The sequence below is a fragment of the Patiria miniata genome, unplaced genomic scaffold (assembly GCF_015706575.1).
Source record: "Patiria miniata isolate m_02_andy unplaced genomic scaffold, ASM1570657v1 HiC_scaffold_25, whole genome shotgun sequence".
Lineage (NCBI taxonomy): Eukaryota > Metazoa > Echinodermata > Asteroidea > Valvatida > Asterinidae > Patiria > Patiria miniata.
The window spans coordinates 14,069,762-14,090,309 of record NW_024037064.1 but is presented as its reverse complement, the minus strand read 5'-3'; the positions used below and the strand labels follow the sequence as shown (position 1 = coordinate 14,090,309).

Sequence of the window (20,548 nt, the reverse complement as noted above, 5' to 3'; positions counted from 1 at the left end):
ACCGGGACTGGGCGGATGTAAGTGGAAACTGCGTTAGAACGCCAGCGACCCATAGCACGAATGTGCTCGACAGAAAAGCCCAAACTAGCCGCAGAACTTGCGGCCCCTATTCGGAATGAGTGCCCACGAATATGGTCATCTGGCACATTAGCAAAATTGAGAGCTTTTCGTATAACGGCATTGAATTGATAGCGCGTGAGCGGTGTGCCATCAAAATGACAGAATAGGGGGCCTGTAATCGATGGGCAGATCTGCAAAAATTCTTGGAGTGCAGAAACTGGGCAAAAGTATGCATTTCCGAATCGTACTATGCTAACGACTTGTGGGGGTCCATGTTGATTATTCTTACTGTGCCTAAAGCTAACAACGATGGATGTAGCGATTTTGTCAGTGTAGCAAATGGAAATATCAGAATCCAATAATACTGACTGTTGAATGCGGTACCGAGAAGTCGCAGCAAATTCACCTACCCGCATAAAACCAAAGTAAGCCATCAGAAAAACTGCTTTAAACAGGCTTGACTCAAAGCAGGACGAGCATACAGCAGGCAATGCCGCAACAATTTTGTGTAGTGTAGGTAATGATACCGGCTCGCGTACGTCTATAGAGGGGTTGCTCCGTCTACACCCTTCAAGTAGCTTAGATACTAAAAAATCCTTAGTGGGATTACTGAAACCAAGCACATTATGATAATAACCAATGGCCGATACATACGTATTGATTGTGGACGAGGCATAATTCTGTAAGGATAACCATGCAATAAAACGACGGACATCGTCGGCATTTGCGGATGTGCCAACCACATCCATATGTTGCTGCTGAAAACGACAAAAAATTCTCCAACCCGCCGTGTATGTCTTGTGCATGTTTGCCGCAAGTGCTGCTGTCAAAAGTCTATTCATTTCATCCTCTACCATACCAGCGGAACAGATGGTAGAGGTGTCATGGCCGCCTCTGCGTGTGGTGCTGCAGCACGGAACCGACTCATCTGGAAACGGGATAACGCATCAGCAATAACATTATATGTCCCAGGCACATGAACTGCCTTAAAATTAATATTAAACCGGAGACATTCAAGCACAAACATACGAACTAGATGCATTACTTTGGGACAATGAGAAGATTGCTTATTGATGATATGCATCACAGCAACATTGTCTGTGTGGAACTTAACCTTGCGATTGGCTAGTAGAGGCGCCCAGCAAATCACAGCAATGACCAACGGGAACAGTTCAAGAAATGCAATGGATGGGGGGTTTTGCAAAACATCTGCAGGCCAACGACCTTGGACCCATTTTCCGTTCAAATATGCACCGAATCCTATACTAGCAGCTGCATCAGTGTACAAATTAATAATTGAACTGGCTTCCCAACCTTGATCACAAAATGCCGAAACCCCATTGAAATGGGACAAGAAATCAAGCCAGAGCAATAAGTCAAGCCTGGCCGCTGTTGTTATACGAACCTTATGATGTGGCCTGGTTAAACCAGAGGACAAAGCGATTAGACGCCTCATGAATGCTCGCCCAGGGGACACCGCCCTACACACAAAGTTAAGGGACCCGACCAATGACTGAATCCCAACCAGGGTGATTTTGCGCTTACTTAACACTGTATGAATTTGCGTAGAAATGGCCTGTACTTTTTCCCGAGGTACCTTTACTTGCGCACGCAATGCATCTATTTCCAACCCCAAATACTTGAGGACTTGTACTGGCCCTTCTGTTTTCTCAGTTGCCAGTGGAACCCCCAATTCTTCGCAGCTTGAGGAAAAGGTAGTTAGCAAATGTGAACATGATGAGGCTGATGGAGCCACAAACAAAAAATCATCTAAGTAGTGGGTAATGAGTGGGCAACCCGTTACTTGTTTAACATGGAACTCCAAAAATGTACTAAACTTTTCAAACATTGAACATGAAATAGAACAGCCCATGGGCATACATTTGTCATAATAAAAAACACCGTTAAATGAAAAGCCCAAAAGCTCATAATCTTGTGGAGAAACAGGAAGCAAACGGAATGCAGATTTTATGTCTGCCTTAGCTAACCACGCACCTCGGCCCGCGTGAACCACGAGACCAACTGCAGTATCAAATGATGCATAATGCACCGCACATATACTTTCATCAATAAAATCATTAATAGATTGACCCTCGGGAAAGCAAAGATGGTGTATGAGTCGAAAACTCCCCGGCTGACTTTTGGGAACCAATCCAATAGGAGAACATTGCAAATTAGGTAGTGGGGGACTGGCAAATGGTCCCGCTATTCTGCCTAAACGAATCTCTTGATACAGCCTATCTCGCACTACATGCGGGCGTTGGGCAGCAGACGCCAAACAATCTGAATTACGGGGCATTCTTGGGCAACTATAACACAGGGAAAACCCATTAGTAAAACCATTACGTAAAATATCAGCCGCATTTGCATCTGGGTACCCGACCAACCAATTATTTAGAACTGATAGTTTAATTGGCGTGGGAATTACGAAAAGAAGAAACCTTTCCGCCAGCGTTAAGGGTCGTTGGCGCACTGGCTACAGCACTGGCTTGCGGGCCACCATATTGCCTGCTAGTCTGGGGACGCGGCATTGCATGTGTCTGATTACGATCAGGACGGGAACCAAGCCCTTTGGAAAGATTTGAATTGAACCAGCGTGTTTGTCCCCCAATTCGGCAAGCTGCAACATTGTGGCCAGAGCGGTAGCACTTGCTGCATGTATGCGCAAATTTGCACATCATAAAACGGCAACCCTGAATGCTATTGAAGGCAAAACACACACCCACACGAGGTTTAGGCTTAGACGACTGAATGAGGCTTGCTGCCCGGGCTGCATTAGGGGATGTGACAGACACGGCAACAACTGTGAGCCACAGTTCCATATCTACATTTCCCCATGAGCGGGAGGGGTCAGTCGCTTGCTTTAAGCGGAACTGCTCGTCATACAACTTCCAACCAAAGCCTGGGTACTGAGTGCAGGCCATGTGAACAATTTCTGTGTATTTCAGCAATTCCGCAGAGCGCCTTGGGTGTTTTGTGAGATAAATTGCCATGTATGTATGGAACGCGGACTGCCACATCTCAAAAGTATCTATTTTCTTTCGAGAACACCCTGCTTTTTTCAGCACCAATTGATCCCCGTCAACCGCGAAAGTAATATTATTGTTGTCAGACCTAGCAATATTAGCAATAGCTGCACTAGTAGGATCTGTATACAATATCGCAAGGTCAACATAAGCACTTTCCCAAATTTTTTCTTTGGTAGCCTGGGATACATGAACACCTAAGGGAATATCAATTCCAACTTGAGTAATTTGTTCTGGTATTTCACATGGCATGGTCAAACTAGTAGGCATAACATTACTACTACTACTACCCAAACTATCATCAACAGTGCCATACTCACCCCGACCCCCTAGAGGGGAGGGACTGGCAATGACCGGAATGGCCACAGGAGGGACTATGGACGTCACCACAGGCACAGCCACAGGGGGAGTTGGAGCTGGGTTCCCTGAGGCATTGACAGGATCCCCGTTAGCTGTTGCCATCTGCACCGGTCGAGAAGCAGGCGGCTGGGAGGTCCTGGCTTTCTTGTTAGCTGGCGGTTGTGTGACAGCAGAGGCATCACCATCATCCTGGCGGTCAATGAAACGGGCTGGCCGACCCACTGTGCGCTTGGGACGCGGCATGGCAGAGTGATGGGGATGTGTTCGAAACTATCCAGTTGTCCGGGAGGCTTACCACAAAAAACAAATGTTTACTGAGTCTGCATCCGATTCAAGCAGAAATGGAGTCGGCCTAGGCCTATATGCTCTGTCTCCAAAACCGTCAAATAAAAAGTTAAAAAACTTGTGAGAAATGTCCGACTCCTCCACGATCGAATCACCAAGGATGAAAAGTTATGCACAGCACGAAGAAGCAAATATCTCCGAAAACAAATTGAAGTGTTGACCACACAATAGGGCTTATCCAAAAAAGAGTAGGGCCTAGGCCTAAATCCAGAGGATATCCAAATGGAAGTGTTGACCACACAATATATATCCAAAAGTGAGTAAATCCAGAAGAAAGTATATCCAAATGGAAGTGTTGACCATACAATATATATCCAAAAGCAGTGGAAATCCAACACACAAATTTTTATTTCCAAATCACTGTTGTAAAAACAATTTACATGTACATGTATTCAGCTCAAGAAACTGTGACAAAGTGAGGCTATACATGTACACCGTCAAACCCACAATCTTCCTAGAGTCCCCAGATACAGCCAACTCTTTCATTGGTTAAAAGTTTTGCCTACCTCTCCTCTGATTGGAGAGCACCTCCTAAAACTTTGCATCTAATTTGCATAACACGGCACTCCCTAATATGGTGTTGACCTAGATGTTCTAGAAGTGTCCAGGCTATCTATTTTTAGCTATCATGTAGGCCAACTGTATAGACTTGAATTCCCTGTTTGCAGCCTCCAAAAACAGACTGGTAATCTAACAAGTACAATACAACTGAGTATAAATAATTTTATCTTTGAGGGATAAAATGTGTTATATCCAAATGTGTGCAAAATGAATCTAGAAATTTCACGAAAATAGACATCTGAAAAAGGCAGCACTTTCTGATTATCAGGACTATAAAGTGGGTGAGTGTGCTTCTAAAGCAAAAAAACCCCTACAAACTAAGCCTTAAGGCGAAGTAAAAAAAAAAACATGTTTAGCGTCCCCGCCCGCTTCCTTTTTAGAGGCAAAGTCGACACGTTTTTGTACATGTGGATGTGTGGCCTATGTTTACGGAGGCAGTCCAGTAAATAGGCCACATTTATGGGGCTACCTCCATGCTAGGCCTACACATTTCGCGCAATTATGTTCACCTGGCCATAAAAAGCAAATATTCTTTATACTTTTGAGTTCACATACATCCAATTACTTAACGTTAAATGTTCAACTGATCTGCAAAAGATAACAAATTTCATAACTAATTCTTGGCATCTTGTATTAACCCACACTTACTGTAGTCTCAGTTGACACTGCACTGCAGCACATACATGCTCTTGCATGATCCGGTCTCCGCCCTTACGCTGGTAGAGCTCCATGGTAGTAGTAGTAACTGCGCGCGGCGCAAGCCAGACTTGTATATTTATCTACACAACAGAGGGCGCTAATCCCATTCGACAGCGATTTTCTCGTGGGCGGTACTCCATACGTCACCGCTCATGTGCGCGGAGTGATCGAGTGTGTAAATATAAATGCTAGGCTTTACAAATCCTGCCTTCACTTTGTCGTCGTTTTTTTTTTCGCTGCAACATTGATGTCATTGTTTTGTATTAACATTTGATGCAGCTTTCTTTATAATATATTTTAATACTAATTTCACTAACATCCTCTTATTTTCAAAACGTATAAACCTACAAATATTTAAGACCTACAAATATTTAAATGTCATGTGACGTCCCTTAAATAAGGGGCATTTTATTTATGTGTACAGAACTATTATGTTCGATTTGCCGTAACTTGACATGTACGTATAATGTGCTGCTATTACATAGTGACATCACTAATTGCCTATCACGTGCACAGAGTATTTCAAATATCAGCTTGTTTGTCCACAAACACATTTCTATTTTTTGATTTCTCCTTTTTAAAGATATTTTTGTATTTTTCTTTGGAGTAAATGCAAAATCTTCATAAAATATGAATTATTATGCCGTCAAAATTGAAGACGAGGGGTCATATACAAAACTCTTACAAAATGATTTATTCATAACTAGTCAGCAAAACAAAATGCAATTCCACCCCCCCCCCGCAAAAAGAATGGAGCTGGTTTCTATAATTTCATCTGTGTCCTAAAAACATATGAACAAACACATTTCATTTTCAAACAGACAATTGTTATCATTTGATTTCAACCAACATTTAAATGCTTTATTACCAAACGTACGTAATTAGACCTCCACTGTTACACAGTTTAACAACATTAAAAGGATTAAAGGCCTTTTTCACCAAGGTCGTCTTTTTTTCCTTTCAAAAGTGGGAAACACACCAAAAACAATACAATTACAAATGTCTCTTGCACTTTCATGTACAGTTGCTTTTTTGGCTTAAATTTCCACTGTTTCGTCAACAAAAGACAGGTCCGTTAATAATACGCCAGTTTGGTGTTTTAACTGAGCATTTACACAACATGGGTCACACATAATTGTACGCTCATTAACAAGCACAAAAGGCATTACCGTGACATTTCCAAACATCACGTCACAGATTTTACCCCAAACGACCTTTGACCGAGACTATTTTGTTTTCCTGAGGCTTACTAACACCCTAGCATTGTGCGCTCATCTCCCTGTGACTTCATCCACTTTCAATGAGCATCCAATAAGCCTCTGTACTAATAATATCACACTTTCTTAACGTGTGTGCTTTCTTTTGGTGCTCAGTGGGCCCCCACTGGCTCCATAGTGCACACATGTAAAAAAAGATGTAATTGGTACAGAACCTTAATTACTCAATCCCAAATGCCACATGACCCATCATGTATAATCTGTACATATTTGGAAATTTCTTTTCCATCAATGTCAATGCCTCCTTACATGTCCCTCTCAATGCTTCCTTGTCCATGTCAAAGCTTTCTTGACCATGTGAAAGCTTTCTTGTCCATGTGAATGCCTCGATCCTTACATGTCCCAGTGAATGCTTTCTTGTCCATGTGAATGCCTCCTTACACGTGTTGTTCCTGTCAATGCTTCCTTGTCCATGTGAAAGCTTTCTTGTCCATGTGAATGCCTCCTTACATGTCCTTGTGAATGCTTCCTTGTCCATGTGAAAGCTTTCTTGTCCATGTGAATGCCTCCTTACATGTCCTTGTGAATGCTTCCTTGTCCATGTGAAAGCTTTCTTGTCCTTGTGAATGCTTCCTTGTCCATGTGAAAGCTTTCTTGTCCATGTGAATGCCTCCTTACATGTCCTTGTGAATGCTTCCTTGTCCATGTGAAAGTTTTCTTGTCCATGTGAGTGCCTCCTTACATGTGTTGTTCCTGTCAATGCTTCCTTGTCCATGTGAAAGCTTTCTTGTCCTTGTGAATGCTTCCTTGTCCATGTGAAAGTTTTCTTGTCCATGTGAATGCCTCCTTACATGTCCTTGTGAATGCTTCCTAGTCCATGTGAAAGTTTTCTTGTCCATGTGAATGCCTCCTCGGTGTTACTATATACCGGAAAACACCGGAAAATATCGGAAAATACCGGAAAACTACCGGAGAATACCGGAAAACACCGGAAAACTACCAGAAAACTACCGGAAAACTACCGGAAAACACACTAAATACCGGAAAACACCGGTAGGGACACTTAGTATAACAGCAATCTTGTTTCTACCTGAAAAGAAATCTTACTTTTCTATGGTCAGTATAAACTGAATATCACATAATTCAACTGTTGCACTTCCACTGTAAAAATAAATGAATTCACAAAGAGTGCCTCCATCTGAATGCACATTTCTTCCTTATTTCTTAGAAAAAAATATAATTCTCTCTGCACAACAACAAACTTTCCCGTTCCATGCCAAGTGTAAACCGAATGCAAATTGATTCAGCTGCTTGCCCCCCCCCCCTCAAAAAAGGACCTCGTACATTCTTTTATTTTATTTTTTTACCCAAAAAACAATACTTCCTTATCTCTTTCAGTGATTCCTTGTTCCTGTAAATGCTTGTTTGGCTCTGTTAATGCTTACATTTTATTTGTTTATTTGAAAGGATATAAATTATCACAAAATCAAAAACTTCCTTTCGCGTACATTTCATTAAACTTTTTTTTTTTTTACCAAAAAAAAAATGCATCCTTGCTTGGTGAAAGCTCCCTGTCTCTGTACACATTCTTTGGGTATGTGTTTCTTTTTTTTTAGCCGTATGGTCACTTACTATAGAACATTGCTTTCCTGTGCAAAGTGTGAACTGTATCCACAATGACTCAGCTACTTGGACTTCCACACACAAAAAATGTGTAATTGCAAAACACAAACTACCTTTGACACATTCTTACCCCTATGAAGGGTTCTTTGTCCCTGTGCTTCCTTGTCAGTGACCTGTCAATGTTCTCACATTTTTTCTTTGATATTTTTTTATTTGATTTTTTCTCTCATCCAAAACTAAAACACACCCCAAAAACAAAACAAAAATTGAAATATAAAAGTGTCTCTTAGGCCAAAAAAAGTCTCCGGTTTCTGGTATGGAGCTTGTCCAAAAAGTGGTGCGGCGACGCGGCTTTTTTTTTTAACCAGACTTTTTTGCTTCAAATGTGCTTCAAATGTCGGCTGATGACTGCAAATGGTGCCCGACTAAACTTAGTGCAAATATATGGGAGTCCAGAGAGGCCACATAAAGCTTATTTTCGATCATAACCCCATCTAAAAACACGTTGAAATTGCGCAGCAGCAGAATTCCAGTCAAACCAGTGAGTTTGGCGGTTTTGAGACATCATCTTTCATTGAAAAAAAAACTTTTTCATTTTGCCGACGCGCATGGCTACGGCAACGCGCGCGCATACCAGAAACTGCAGACTTTTTTTTTTGGCCTTACAGGAATGTTTCTTTTTCAAAGCTGTAGGGACACTTAGTATAACAGCAATCTTTGTTTTCTACCTGAAAACAAATCTTGCTTTTCTATGGTCAGTATAAACTAAATATCACATAATTCAACTGTTGCACTTCCACTGTAAAAATAAATGAATTCACAAAGAGTGCCTCTATCTGAATGCACATTTCTTTCTTATTTCTTAGAAAAAAAAATATAATTCTCTCTGCACAACAACAAACTTTCTCGTTCCATGCCAAGTGTAAACTGAATGCAAATTGATTCAGCTGCTTGCTCCTCCCCCCCCCCCCAAAAAAAGGACTTCGTACATTCTTTTATTTTGTTTTTTTACCCAAAAAACAATACTTCCTTATCTTTTTCAGTGATTCCTTGTTCCTGTAAATGCTTGTTTGGCTCTGTTAATGCTTACATTTTATTTGTTTATTTGAAAGGATATAAATTATCACAAAATCAAAAACTTCCTTTCGCGTACATTTCATTAAACGTTTTTTTTTTTTTACCAAAAACAAACATGCATCCTTGCTTGGTGAAAGCTCCCTGTCTCTGTACACATTCTTTGGGTATGCATTTCTTTTTTTCCAGCCTTATGGTCACTTACTATAGAACATTGCTTTCCTGTGCAAAGTGTAAACTGTATCCACAATGACTCAGCTACTTGGACTTCCACACACAAAAAATGTGTAATTGCAAAACACAAACTACCTTTGACACATTCTTACCCCTATGAAGGGTTCTTTGTCCCTGTGCTTCCTTGTCAGTGACCTGTCAATGTTCTCACATTTTTTCTTTGATATTTTTTGATTTGATTTTTTCTCTCATCCAAAATAAAAACACACCCCAAAAATAAAAAAAAATGAAATATACAAATGTCTCTTACAGGAATGTTTCTTTTTCAAAGCTGTACGGACACTTAGTTTAACAGCAAGCTTTGTTTTCTACCTGAAAACAAATCTTGCTTTTCTATGGTCAGTATAAACTGTTGCACTTCCACTGTAAAAATAATGCAATCACAACACAACATAAAAATGTTCCTGGGTCTTCTTATATACACTTTGACATTTCTGGTCCACATCAATATAGCTTCCTTGTCTCGGGGGCTGGTTACTCGTCATCCAGTTCGCTGAAACACACACACAAAAAAAAATATGGTGTTTACTATGTTCACCAATGCCCAACAAACCACTGATATGACTTCTCCCATGCATATGGCACCACCCTTTTAGTATCAAGTTTCCTATGCTTTCAGAGATCCGGCACCACAACCAACACACATACCAAGTTCATATGTCAAGGCTTTCTCAAGTTATATGGTCCAACAACTATGATAGCTACCACACATCACGTTTGAATATTCTGTAATTTCCCAAATTGCTATATCGTTATTCTTTTGTCCACGATTACTAGAGAAGTCCACAAATGTTACATTCACATGTAAACTATTTGTAAAGTTATCGTGCTATACACACAATTATATAAAGTCACTGTGACCTATGACCTTTTCGACCCAAAAGCAATTAAAAGGCTTCTTAGGATTATGTCCGACAGCAATCCACACACCAAGCTTACAGTTTGTATCATATGTCACGTCTGTCTCAAGTTATTACACTGACAAGATTTCTAATGTTCGTGCCACTTTAACATTGTTACCATTAAGTTTCACGGCCAATGCAATCAGCTTGTTTGCAATACCATAGCCTTGGTCCAGGCGCTAGTTGTTATTCATCCGGCCATATCGCGATAAACGATATCTTCGCTAGCGCTATGCATGCAGTCATATCTCTTATGCATGCAGTGCATTAAAAATACAGCGCGAACAGGGACCTCACACGGCCACTATTTTTATGCAAATCAGTTGGACCCAATCTAGCGCCTTGGTTCAATCATCAATGTGAGGTTTTGGGGGTGGTGCTCATAATGTTAACAGCCTTAGCTAACCTTAAATGTCATTTTCTTATTGGTCGATCATTGCGTGGATACTTGCAAAGTGAATCGTGGCACCGTACATAATCCATACACATGTACACGTTGTGTGTCTCTGCACACGGCACCAATGCACAAAACTGTGGTTCCTGTCACGTCCGCAAAAGGAAAATAGCTGCAAATAATTTGATGACGTCTGGATTTACCAAGGTGTGATTGGACACTCCACATATTAGCCCCGCCTACACTTATCTGTATTCACATACGAGGTCGTACACTAGAAATCCAGCACAAAATAAAGAAAAACATAAGCTTTTGCCGACGATTTAACCAAGGCGCTAGATTGGGTCCAACTGATGTGCATAGAAATGGTGGCCGCGTGAGGTCGCCGATCGCGCTGTATTTTTAACAAGCTGGTTTACCCGATCATAGATCGGGTAGGGCGTAGTGTTGGGGATGAATATGTGGGGAGTTAAATGTAAATGGGGGATATAGTTGGTGAGACATGCAGTTAAAGAATAGCAATTTCTGTGGTGTGATCTGAGGCAATTTCTGATCACTAAAACCAATTTGAGCAAAAGATCATCTGTGAAAGTTTTGAGTTTTGAGTAATTGAATCAGCTACATGTATTCTGAGCAATAGAATCATTATTGTAGGCTACAATATTTTTATTCGGGGAAGAAAAAGTGTGTGGGTGGGGGGGGGGGAGACCAAACAATGTCCCCCCTCAAAATGTGTGTGTGTGTGGGGGGGGGGGGGTCCCTGTCCCCCGTCGATTTACGCACATGATAATTATGTACCATGGCAACTGTCTGTAAATGTTGCCGTTGGTCTGTTAAATTGGCTTTTTGTGAGGCAGTCGCATTTGGAAAACGTAGTGAAAAGGTTACTGTAGTACACAGGCAAAGGCTGGTTGTACAGTTTGACAATAAATCATAATGCAATAAAATGTGAAGGTGTCATTTAAAATGAAAATGTTGAGTGTTACCCAAAAATTACAAACGGTCTGAATCATGGAGGAAGGTCATAATTAAGTTTAAGTATTGGACTCTTCAACAAACGTAAACTTGAACTTCTTACAATTTGCGAGACCGTCTGCGATTCAACTTTTATTCAAGTTGGTTCAACCATCTATATATAAGAGCAAGTTTTACTCGGCCTCCGAGAAATGTTTGCTTCTGAAAGGATCCGAGACCGCGGCGATCCTTCGTTGACCCAAAACAGGCCCCCAAAATTATAACACGACACTGAATTATGCCATGGAGGAATTCTTATTCCTCCATGATTATACGTGGCGGGCAGCGAACTCACAACGCAACGCTCAGCCTTGGTGGTGGAAGCATGGAGCTAGCTGTAAACACATTATGGAAGCAACAGCACTCTATCACGTCACATGCTTGCGCTTCAAATAGCGAGCACCGTAGACCCAACCTCGTTTCCTGGGTGTGGAGCAGGCTGCAGTACGCGTTGCCATCGACAGTTTTGCATAGCCCGGAAATACTACGCAGTGTAGACTTTCGATTGGTCAGACCGCGCAAGGCATACTTAATGTGTAGTCCTTCTGAGTATTCGTTGCACTCGGCGCAGGGGCGGCAAGCGAAGCATATGAAAGAATAGGGGCACTTGGTGGCCACGCACCATGGAGAAAAAATATTTTACCAAGGTCACCCCATCCACAATTTGGTGAACGCTTTTGCAGAACGGCCGAGTAGAACACGTAAACGGAACCCCTACGTCGAAGCCGCTGACCTCGCACAGTCTAGACACGCAGAAAAGCCAGGACAGTGGGCGGCCAGGCAGTCAACGTGAAATCACACACGACGGCAAATTCCTGCGCAAAATGCAGTCACGAAAAATAGACGAAAAGGATCGCCGGTCCGTACGGGAAAATCAGGACGACCCGACGTGTCCGACCCACCGGAAGACACCCTCCGCATTTTTCCACGGACGTGGAGCGATTTTGGCGCCGCGGGAGCCCGCGGTCTCGGATCCTTTCATGAGCAAACATCGTCTTGGAGGCCGAGTTAAACTCTCTCTTATATATATAGATGCGCCGCATGCATAGCGCTAGCGAGGATATCGTTTACCGCGCTACGGCCGGGATGAACAACTAAGGCCTTGACCAAGGCTAGCAATACCAAGACAAATCCATGAATCCAAAAATCAAATAACAAGTTCAAATGTTAACAATTTTCAACTTATTGCACTTACGATATTTTTCCATACACACAAACAACCATACATATCAGTCATGCACTACCACTGTTGTCCACTCAACCGAGTCCTGATTTTGTTCTCCTTTCTTCCTCTTGAAATCTCATATAACTAAGGGTACAAATGCCACTTGAGATGAAACCGAAGGTGCCATTTGCCCCAGACAGTGCCAGAAACCTATGGACCAAAGCATGTACGTCATGTATGTTGTACAAAACAAATAATTAATGTCTCACTTGTTACACACAGTTCAAACAATACATTCACAACATATCCAATATTCCATTCCACTCAGCATCTCCTTGTCAAATGAAAATCCATTCTATCTGTAACCTCAACTACCATTCATTTTATGTCTAATAAACAATAGACTTACCATGATTCAACCTTGTTGATGTTCAAAGTTGCAAATTCATAGTGTACTATCACAGAAACCGGCAGCAGGTGCTGCAGTTCGTCCAAATCAGCTATACCCAGCGCTGTTAGCAGTTTTTCGGGCTCTACGTGAAAGGCCATCTTTTGGTTTGTCAGCAATTCCAGGACACCACTGGTGAGAAAAACAAGACATTTTATCATTAAATCATGGCATTATATTGGATCATCACAGTTTATCATTAAATCATCACATGTGCTTTCAAATTTCATTACTGTGATAAGTGTGATAAGTTTTTTTCACTAACACACGATGTATTTTAAACCACTCTGTCACTGTGCATATAGTCCACATTTGGCTTAAATCACTGACAAAATCTGGCTGACAAAAGAAAATAACCACTTCATGATAATTACCTGAAAATCACTAAAAGGCTGTATGTGTACGTGTATGGATAAAATTTACAAAGATATTGTTCAAACAATGCCAACAATGTTGTGTAAAAAAAAAAATATGATCCCTAATGACCATTACATTACCATCGACCAATTTTTCTGTACGCCCTATATAGGCTTGCACCACAGAGGTAACCACTCAGTTTGACCTTCATTCTCGCCATTACAAATAATGCAGTGCACAACCAAGATTTTGCCCAAAACAATCCATTTTTCAAGTTAATGTGGACAGTCAGGACTACTTCAGCTATACAATGGGGCATAGTATTTTACCACCTTACAAGACACACCATATTGATCAATTGACAAGAAAACAGCAAACACATACTTGAAATGACACATGAAACAATCTTTCCTAAACCACACAAATTACTATCACAACACTTGCAATAATTCTTCACTTACTTTTCTTCTTCTGCAAATGCCCGGATGACAATTGTGCAGGCACCTGGTGCTTTCTCATACTATTAACAACACAGACAATAAAAACAATTCATCATACAAATGATCACAAACATTTTTTTCTCAAACTTTAACAGTTTAAGATCTAGTGCTGCATCAAACCATGATCAAGCAACAGAGGATGTGGAAGAGAGGCAGGGAGCTAATGGTCGTGTTCAGGCTATTTGCTGCGGTACATCTTTTTATACTACAAACAGGAACTTTGCAGACATCTCTTTTAAGACATTTCAAGCAATTCAGAACAACTGCTAGCTCACCAGCTTATTTTCCCCTTTACAATTGCCATTAATTTGTACCTCTGTCAATGACAATGTGTCGTGAGCAATCATACACCATACATGTACATGTACAAAAAATTTAGTTCAAAATCTCAATATTTGCACTAAAGACTTCTGTAACCTATAGCCTCACATTGTTACAATTGCCACATTAAAATGATTGCAACATATGCAATCTGTACCAGTATCAATGGGCACCCTATCTATGAAACCACTTCCACAAGCTTTGACAAATCCAGTCTAATACATTCTAGATGACCAGCTTGTACACGAGCTATTGAGGCACAGGGATGAGGTTTCTCTTGCAGTGCTAGTTTTTCATTTTGTCTGGGTTTTCTTATGTTTGTTTTAAAGGGAAAATACAACATTTGCAAACATCAAAAAAAAAAACCACATCATTGCCACCCTTTATTTCGACCCAAATATACCTAATTTGTATCAATTGTTAATTCCTGTCGTGTTACATATTTATTGCCATAGTTGGGTAGATTCTTTATTTTTTGAAAATTTGATTTTGGTGACTTTACTTAAACATCCTTACTTCAATAACATTTTCATAAGCATATTTAAGTGGCTGAGCATCCAAAATGGCAACTATTTTACCCTAGAAATGCACACCTTCTTGTCTCCACAAATCTTCTAGTAGGCCCACTCTTGCCAAAACTCGGTATTAACGAGCTTCAAATTCACCAAGTTGCTTGCTGGCACAATTACCCTTTTAAAACCTTATAGACAATCATGTGAACAATGATGACAGTTATGATATTTAACCCAGCAAACAAAAACAGGCAAAAGCTAGCCCGCTATTCATAAACTGCAATTGAAATTGGGCAAAGGGTCACCTAACGCTTGGAACCCCCCCCCCCCCCCCCCTCCCAAAAAAAGCTTGCAATAATTATTTCAATAGGCCTAACTATTTGTTTCTTTCTCTTCATTTTCTTCCTATTAATAGTGGGAATTCCCTTGAACCGTTTCCCACATTAGGCAACCTCACCAATTAGGCCAATTAACAGACATATCTCATGTTTGCCTATTTTGTTCGTTGGGCTAAATATCACGACATTATCACTGTTCAAGTTTAAATAGGGTAACTATGCCAGTACAAAGCAACTTCGTGAATTTCAATCTCATCAATACTGAGGGTTGGCAAGACTTAGGGGCCATTCAGAATTTTCAATGTTTTAAAATTTCGAATTTTTTTCCAAATTATTTTGACCCACCCACCCACCCCTAATTTCGATTAGTAAAAAACTGAACATGTACATGTACATGCACTTGCATACGTGTGTACATATACTTGAACATGTACATGTATACCCATGTACATGTACATGTACATGTGTACCCATGTTCATGTGTGTCTAGTTCAGTGACGGCGTGAAGTTGTCGGTCTTCCTCTTTTGCAGTGGTGGCCTTCAGTTTTCTTGTGTTTTACCAGCTGATATGCTGTTTGGAAGGACAGGTTGCAGTCTTGGAAGCCACAGAGATGACCGTGGTTTGTCATTTTCTGGATTAGCCCCATAAATGTGGCCAATTTACTGGACTGCCTCCGCAAATAAAGGTTACACTGCCACCATATACAAAAACATGTCGAACTTTGTCAACTTTTGATTTTCACATTTAGGCTTAGTTTGTAGTTTATTTTTGCTTTAGAAGCATACTCACCCTCTTTATAGGCTAATCAGAAAGTGCTGCTTTTTCAGGTGTCTATTTTTCGTGAAATTTCCAGATTCGTTTGCACACGTTTGCGTATCAAAATTTCAACATGAAATTTGACGAAAAATAGACATCTGAAAAGGCAGCACTTTCTAATTACCCTATAAAGGGGGTGAGTATGAATTTAAAGCAAAAATGAACTACAAACTAAGCCTAAATGTGAAAATCAAAAGTTGACAAAGTTCGACATGTTTTTGTATATGGTGGCAGTGTGGCCTTTATTTACGGAGGCAGTGCAGTAAATTGGCCACATTTATGGGGCTATTTCTGGATGAGGTGGATGACATGCGACATAGGAGGTTGTGCCTGTCACGTGAGGTAGCTGAGAAAAACATTCCCTCGTACCCCCTGCCCTGTTTGCAGGGCGGGGGTACGAGCGAAAGAAAAACATCAGGTTTGGGCAGGCATCACATCACAGGCTGCGGTCCTCGTAGTCTTGGAGTCCAGTGGTTGAACAGTCCAGTTTTTATAGCGATTGGTGATCGACACCCGCGGCGTGTTATAGAGCCGATCTAGCACACCTGGTACCCTGCTGCCCCTGCACGGCCTAACCGCTAGAAACGCCCGGCATCCAAGTCTACTGAAAAACCACCTCCCTCTCATGCCACAGTGGGTCTATATACATGTACATGACGTACATGTACAGTACATACAGGGGACCAAGTTGGAAAAGAAACACGCATCGCGATATCGGAACGCTTGCGCGTTGTTCAGGCAAGTCAAAAGATCTATCTTTCTTTTCTTTTTTTTTATCCTTTTTCCATGGAAAGTGAATTTCGATTTTTAATTATTTAGCTTGACCCACCCACCCACAATTTGGAAAAAAGATCGAAATTTTAAAACATTGAAAATTCTGAATGGCCCCTTACTTGGAAATATCTGGAAACAAGATTAAAAGCACACAATTTTGGGATATAATACTAGCCATTTTGGATCGTTAACAGGTCCTAACAATTATACAGTCACTTATATCCGGTAGAAAATGTTATTGAAATAAGGATGTGTAAACACCACAATAAAATCATCAAACAACAACAATTACAAATATATACCCAACTATGGTAACACATCATATAACACAGAAGTGATTTACAACTTTTACAAATTAAGTATATTTGGATAACAAGTAAGGGCGGCATCCAGCCACATCTTTTTTATGATTCAAAGAATTGATCTAGCATGGATGCCAGATATTACCAAAAAGTGCCAGAAATATTTTTCTAGAGACTTTTCCACATTTGGCTGGCCTGCTTAAACACATTCCTATAACACTAACCTTTACTTCAGTGTGCTGCGTACTATTAAACGACAAAGCGTGCTTGAACTCTTTGACGTAGATGTTTTTGATAGTCACGATCTCATTCTCCCGTATGGCCACATCAGCACCACCTTTGTTTTTCCACAAGTTGATTTTGATTTTGCTTTGACGGTCGCTCGTATCCAACAACTCCAGTTCACGTCGAGATGACTTATCTGAGATTTTCACAGGTGACACCTTTCACAACAAAACAATACACACACACACAAAAACATTTCATTAAATAACCAGCAAAGTGCAATGCCATAAACATTTCTTTATTCCACAAACTCTCACAAACTATAAGGCCTAACATGTTCAATATTTCATGGAAAAACCCCTAATACTTTCAAATGATACGTACATGTGTGTCCATGTACATGTACCTCTGCTTAAGTTCCCACCAAATAGCCAATAACATTCCAAACACTGTCTATGCATGTACATGTACACAATACTTTAATTAAAGTACTATTAATAGTACATGTGGGGCTTTTAACATGCGTTGTAATATTATTATTTTTATGTTGCACAAATTCATGCCAAAACACCTGCATCTACATGTAATCTCCACATCTGTAAGTAAACCCTTTCAAAATATGCACTTCCCAATTCCATAGCCTTTGCATACTGCCAACTAAGTAACGAAACAACACGTCTCTCCTACAATTTGCTTAAGAACAGGCATCCTAAACCATGACACATTTTTTAGCCACTACACTCAGGAGGTTACACACTGACTATATACAGTGTTTAAACGTTGGTGAAGGGCAAAACCTAATAAAGTTACATCACCCCAAAGCAAAATTCCATCTTGCGAATAATTAATACAGTACCCGCTGCTATGTACATCAAATTCGAACCAGCCAACCAATCTTGTTAGCTCAGTGATAGAGTGGTAAGACATCTGCACTAGAAAGCAGGAGGTTGTGGGGTTGAGTCCCTTCCGAGGGATTTTTCTCCAACTTTCACTTGGGAGGTTACACACTGAGTATAGGCCCTACAGTATTTATACGTCGGTGAAGGGCAAAACCTAATTTGCCAAAAGCAAAACTATTAATTTAACAGCACTTAACCTAAGTGAAAATACACACAGTACATACATGTACATGTACATGTACATATGTATACACAGGGACAAAACGAAGACACTATGACAATATCACCCTTTTGGCTTAAACACTAAGGAGATAACAACTCATTTGTTCAATGTATACTTACATTTGTAACTGTCCCCTTCACCGAAAAACGTTGATACTTTTCCATTTTGGCAGCATCCCCTAGACTCACTACTGGTGCATCATAATATCCTTTCAGTGCATCTTCAGACGGAGAAAACTCTGACCCTCTGTATAACTACAAGAAAAGTGCAACAAAGTTTGATCAATTTCATGATGACAATATCTCCACACAACAAATACAACATTTCACTTTCAAAAATACACTCTCCATCCTCTCAGAATTAACTGACTCATCCACTTACAAAATCTAAAAAAAAAAATCCCTCCAAATTCTTACATTAAATGGACCAACCAGATTTTATCATTCTCCTTGAACATTCTACTTGAATATTAAAAAGGCCAGGTATAAATGACAAAGCAACTAGAAATCGCATAATACTAAGTGACTTCTTTAATTACAACTACAAGTTAACAAAATAATTTTTCCTTCTCCCTTTGTTACGGGTAAATAAATTCGCGATTTATGATCAGGAGTGTTTAGAACTTGATGAAATTTAACTTTCTGTGAAATTTCAGTTAAATTTTTTGCTCTATGTAGGTGCTACAGGCGAAAAATCAATATGCGGCACGTTAGGGGCCGCGCATAGGCCTACTGTAGTAGGCCTAGGCCTTCTAACAGTAACAACATGAACAAAATTGTAAATGTTTTTTCAGTCCCAGATTCATTTTTATCATTACTTCTGCAACAAGTGACTTTTATTGAAAATGATATATGATTATCAGATTATAATGACAAAACTGGCAGCTTAAAGATAAGGATGTATTATTTAATACCAAACTCAGAATGATTTTTTGTTGTACTTACACGAGACTTAGAAGTAGGGCGAATGATGTTCTGACCTTGGTCGGTCCGGTATCTGCTGCAGTACGTCCCTTCTATGAAAGCCCCTGCTCGTAAGCGACCGAGGTGCCTCTCATCGTAAGTGTACACCTGAAACACGCTTCCGTCCTCCGTTAAAACATCTGTTACAATACTATTGCCTCTTTCTTCCGGCTCAGACAATACCTTAAATCGTACTTCTAAGGACATAGTCAACCTAGGAATTACGACAAAACTTTAGGACAAACAACAGTAGAATCTCACGCGTACGATAAGGTCACTCTTTGCGTCACGTGCAGCGGTACGGTTCGCATTGTGCACACGGTGACCGTAACGAAATGGAAAAATTCTGCCAAATTGCGCTTAAAAAATCTGCTAGATTCAACAAAAATCTGCTAAATCTCCTATAATTACACAAAATACCAGTGATGTAGTGTCTTGATGCTGGGCCTTGGCCTTAAGGCTGCCTTAAGGCTGGATTTTAGGGCCTTGGCCTCGAGGCTTGAGGGCAAAAGCCTTGGCCTTGGCCTTGAGGGACCACGGCCTTGCAATGTTGAGTCAAGGCTCTTCAAGGCCCATAGATTTTTGCATTTTCCAGACAAATCTGTTCGAAATTTTGCTGTTACCATTTTAATCGAAATTACCATGGAGGAGGGAAACCCCTTGTACTTCCACTTATCACATGTATACCATTAAAGATTTGCTGCAAAAATATTCCGTACACTAATGAGATGATCACTTAAATTGCATACAATTATGAAATAGATCTGATTGGTTGTATGTCTCCCTGATAAGTGCTAAAGATTTGCATGTATCTGTTTTAGATAGTGCTGATATTTCTGATCATGTTGGGCCAGAAAATAAAAATTTCCCAAATCAGTTTCTTGGATCCCCCTTTTGTTACACTCGGGAGAATTGTGCGTCAATATAGAAGTAAATCTTTATTTTGTTTTAGTAAAACCAATTAATTGAAGACCTGAACTCATACTTTAATAGATCTAATGCAGTCCTAAAACAGTGTATGCGAGCATGTTGATTGCAATTTAAGGCATGTTGTTCTTTATGAGCGATTCGTGATGATGTGTCATGTGACTATAATTAGTTCTATATCAGTGGTCAATTTATAAAACAGGGCCTTGGCCTTGGCCATAGCCTTGAGGATTAAGCCTTGGCCTTGGCCTCGAGGCTTGAAGGTCCAA

At 40.4% G+C, this 20,548-nt stretch overlaps 1 protein-coding gene across 1 annotated transcript; it reads right to left on the bottom strand.

The window, feature by feature from the left end:
* Nucleotides 1-8,781: 8,781 nt before the first annotated feature.
* Nucleotides 8,782-19,637, bottom strand: LOC119732907. Its single transcript, XM_038206492.1, has 6 exons — nt 19,335-19,637; nt 18,510-18,644; nt 17,268-17,486; nt 13,941-13,999; nt 13,084-13,254; nt 8,782-9,692 (listed from the first exon to the last, which is right to left on the bottom strand). Exons 1-6 carry the CDS (start codon nt 19,557-19,559, stop codon nt 9,674-9,676), a joined length of 828 nt encoding a protein of 275 aa, XP_038062420.1. The 5' UTR covers nt 19,560-19,637; the 3' UTR covers nt 8,782-9,673.
* Nucleotides 19,638-20,548: the final 911 nt, after the last annotated feature.

Excerpts from the sequence above, each read along its gene's own strand:
- LOC119732907 (XM_038206492.1), bottom strand. The coding sequence starts at position 19,559 with ATGTCCTTAGAAGTACGATTTAAGGTATTGTCTGAGCCGGAAGAAAGA. Across the intron at positions 17,487-18,509 it reads TGAAGGGGACAGTTACAAAT|GTGTCACCTGTGAAAATCTC; the intron begins GTAAGTATACAT and ends TTGTTGTGAAAG. Across the intron at positions 13,255-13,940 it reads GCATTTGCAGAAGAAGAAAA|TGGTGTCCTGGAATTGCTGA; the intron begins GTAAGTGAAGAA and ends TTTTCTCACCAG.